Source organism: Dasypus novemcinctus, chromosome 16 (genome assembly GCF_030445035.2).
Source record: "Dasypus novemcinctus isolate mDasNov1 chromosome 16, mDasNov1.1.hap2, whole genome shotgun sequence".
NCBI lineage: Eukaryota > Metazoa > Chordata > Mammalia > Cingulata > Dasypodidae > Dasypus > Dasypus novemcinctus.
This window is the reverse complement of record NC_080688.1, coordinates 80,796,905-80,800,461: the sequence shown is the minus strand read 5'-3', so window position 1 is coordinate 80,800,461 and position 3,557 is coordinate 80,796,905. Positions and strand designations below refer to the sequence as shown.

Genomic DNA, 3,557 nt, shown 5'->3' with positions numbered 1-3,557 from the left:
CCCTCTTTTACTTCTGATAAGCAAACAAGATGGAAAAAACAAAAACAAAACCCAAACCAAATCATAGGGACAAACTACAAATGCTTGTCTCTTAAAGGCACTGCCTCAGAGCCTGATTTTAAAAAAATCAAAAAAATCAATCAATAGATAAACACTTGGGCAGCTATGATGGGAACTTCCCAGGGAATCTTTTATGCATGAGTAGAAATGTTCAGTGCACTAAGCTCAAAAAAGAAAAATTGAGGATTTAGAAGAATATATAGCAGCTTAAAACATAGGATATGGAGCTGGGGGAGAGAAAAGGGCCAAATGTAAGAGGAGTCAAGATTACCACTGGCAGTCAAAAACACATTATTGCAAAACAGAACTCTCTGTGCAGTTATACTCACTTTCCTCGCTGTCCTGCTGGCTCCACCTCTCTGGCACATGACCCTAGTAAGCTGCATTCATTACCCCTGGGAGAGCAAAGGGAACAGGTCTCAATTCTTCATCCATCAAACCCAGAAATGACTGCATATTAGGTGATGGGTAAGGTCTATCACAAATGAATTGATGAAATCATGATTCTGCTGCTACCTGAAGACAAAATTAGAAATGAGGCACGGGAACTTTATTTCTTCCAAGGGCAGAGTAACTGGGCTACAGCAAATCTCTTTCAAGTAACGACTTTCACAGCAGCCTAAGGAATAGCTCATGAAGGTCAGATGAACTGAGGCCACTGCAAGCTAGAGCCTCAAAAGCTTGGGATCAGATTTTTCTCAGTCTTGAATCCTCACACAGAGATTGTTCATTCCACCACCCATAAATGGGATGAAGTTTTAGGGCTGACAGCAAACCAGACAGGGCAGGATAGACATTTGGAACACCTAGTGATAGAACTGAAAAGACCCTAAAAGACCACTGAGTGCTACCATTTTATTACAGATGGAACAACTGAGGTAGAGAAAGGAGTGTGACTTGTTCTGCATCAGTTAAGCACCAGAAATGTGGTATAGCCAGTGAGATCGTTAGAAACAAGTGAGGCCACTGCAAAAGGAACCCTAAGTGGGCTAATGGGTCCTTTTTGATTGGCCACCCAAATAAGCAGTAGAAATATCAAGATCATAAGTTCTCATGAAGATAGACAAAATCCTAACATCAAACTGGAAGAGACTGGTGTTTACATATGTATTTCTTTGGTAAATGTACATGCAGAAGGGTAGAAATATCATTAAAGAGACCAATCCAGAATTTCTGAAGCAGTGACCACTTACCACATAGTTCAGTTTGAAAACATTAACAGATCCATAGCCTAAAATTATCTATCCCATATCCCACCTGTTGACCAGGTGGCTATAATGTTAACATCAGAGCTACTCTTTTATAGTCATAAATTATCTGAAGAATATATCTATTAAAATGCAGTACTGGGAAATGGACTTGGGCCAGTGGTTCGGGGTCCGTCTACCACATGGGAGGTCCGCGGTTCAAACCCCGGGCCTCCTTGACCCGTGTGGAGCTGGCCATGCGCAGTGCTGATGCGCGCAAGTAGTGCCGTGCCACGCAGGGGTGTCTCTTGCGTAGGGGAGCCCCACGCGCAAGGAGTGCACCCATAAGGAGAGCCGCCCAGCGTGAAAGAAAGTGCAGCCTGCCCAGGAATGGTGCTGCCCACACTTCCCATGCTGCTGACGACGACAGAAGCGGACAAAGAAACAAGACGCAGCAAAAAGACACAGAAAACAGACAACCGGGGGAGGGGAGGGGAATTAAATAAATAAATAAAAATAAATCCTAGAAAAAAAAATGCAGTACTATTACCTCAGAGAACTAGCAGTTTATCTGATTAGCACTCAACACACTAGCTTGGAATCATTTACAAAATCAGTAAGATATCACCCAGTAGAACCAGTGCTCTGAGGGAATATTGTTTGGACAGATGTTCTGATGAAAATGTAAAGAGTTGGAAAAGGTCTTAACCACAGGGCATTCATGGGAAACACTGGGCAGTTCCAGATCTGGGTCTGATCTCCCAATTAGCCACTTACCAACTGTCTGACATCACGTTTATTTTCTGAGACTCACATTCCTCATCTTTCAAGTGAAGACAATAAATCACAACTCACAAGGTTTATGATAGGATTTAATAAAACAATGAGTACTAGTCCAAAGTCATAAGGTAACACATGGAAATTTCAAGACCCTTTCACTAATGTCCCTATGCCTATGATGTTATAATCAAGAGTAACAAGGGGGCGGCGGCCCCCGGAGCGGCCGCCCGGCGCCCCCCAGCCGCCCGAGCCGGGGCGCAGAGGCGGGGCGCAGAGCCGGGGCGCAGAGCCTGGGCGCAGAGCCGGGGTGCAGGGCGCGCCCCCCGCCGCGACTGACATGATGTTTCCACAAAGCCGGCATTCGGGCTCGTCGCACCTCCCGCAGCAGCTCAAGTTCACCACCTCGGCCTCGTGTGACCGCATCAAAGACGAGTTCCAGCTGCTGCAGGCCCAGTACCACAGCCTGAAGGTCGAGTGTGGCAAGGTGGCCAGCGAGAAGTCGGAGATGCAGCGTCACTACGTGATGTACTAAAGATGTCGTACGGGTTGAACATCGAGATGCACAAGCAGGCCGAGACCGTCAAGAGGCTGAACGGGATCTGTGCCCAAGTCCTCCCTCACCTGTCCCAGGAGCACCAGCAGCAGGTCTTGGGAGCCATTGAGCGCGCCAAGCAGGTGACGGCGCCCGAGCTGAACTCCACCATCCGACAGCAGCTCCAGGCCCACCAGCTGTCACGGCTGCAGGCCCTGGCCCTGCCCCTGACCCCGCTGCCCGCCGTCAGCACCGGCAGCGGCCTCCTATCGCTCTCCGCGCTGGGGTCCCAGGCCCACCTGTCCAAGGAAGACAAGAACGGGCACGACGGCGACGCTCAGTAGGAGGACGACAGCGAGAAGTCGGATTAGCGGGGAGCCGGGGGCGGGCGGGGTGGGGGGGACACGGGTGGGACGGGCAGAGACACGGAGAGGGAGAAGAGCGCGCGGCGGCGGTCCCCGTCCAGCTCGGGACCGGCCCCTTGCGTGGTATTTATGGTGGCGGGGGCCCCTGGCCCTGCCACCTCCAGCTTTGCTTCTGTCCCACCCCCACCCACCCCGATTTCCAGCCTCCCCCCTCCCCGGCTCACACCCCAGATGAGGCCGGCCAGGCCTGGAGAGGCAAGTGGGAGGCCAGGCCCGAAGGGAGCGAAAACTTCTAGAAGCCCAACACCCCCTCGCGCCACCCCACCCCACCCCCCACCTCTCGCACATGCATCCCTGACCCCTGCTGGACTCCCCCTCAGGGCAGACCAAGCCCCCCCCCCCCTGGCACCGCATGCACACAATGCTAGCTGCCCCTCCCCACCCTGGGCACCCCCCCCCACCCGCCACCTCCAGCCCACCCCTGTCCCTTCCCTTGAGTTCCAGGCGCTCCCCGCCCACCGGGCCCCTCTCGCCAAAGGGGGGAGGGGGCCAAGGGGAGCCGACTTGGCTGGGACAAGTGGGGTGGGGGCCGGCGGCCCAGGGACTCCCCTCCCCCAATAAAGATGAGGGTAC

General features: G+C 52.5%; 1 protein-coding gene across 1 annotated transcript; it reads left to right on the top strand.

The window, feature by feature from the left end:
* Positions 1-2,319: 2,319 nt before the first annotated feature.
* On the top strand, positions 2,320-2,930 carry TLE5 (TLE family member 5, transcriptional modulator). The gene is given in 2 exon segments (XM_023592629.2): positions 2,320-2,554; positions 2,557-2,930. Coding segments are annotated over 2 exon segments (564 nt in total). The 5' UTR covers positions 2,320-2,364.
* The last annotated feature ends 627 nt before the right edge of the window (positions 2,931-3,557 follow it).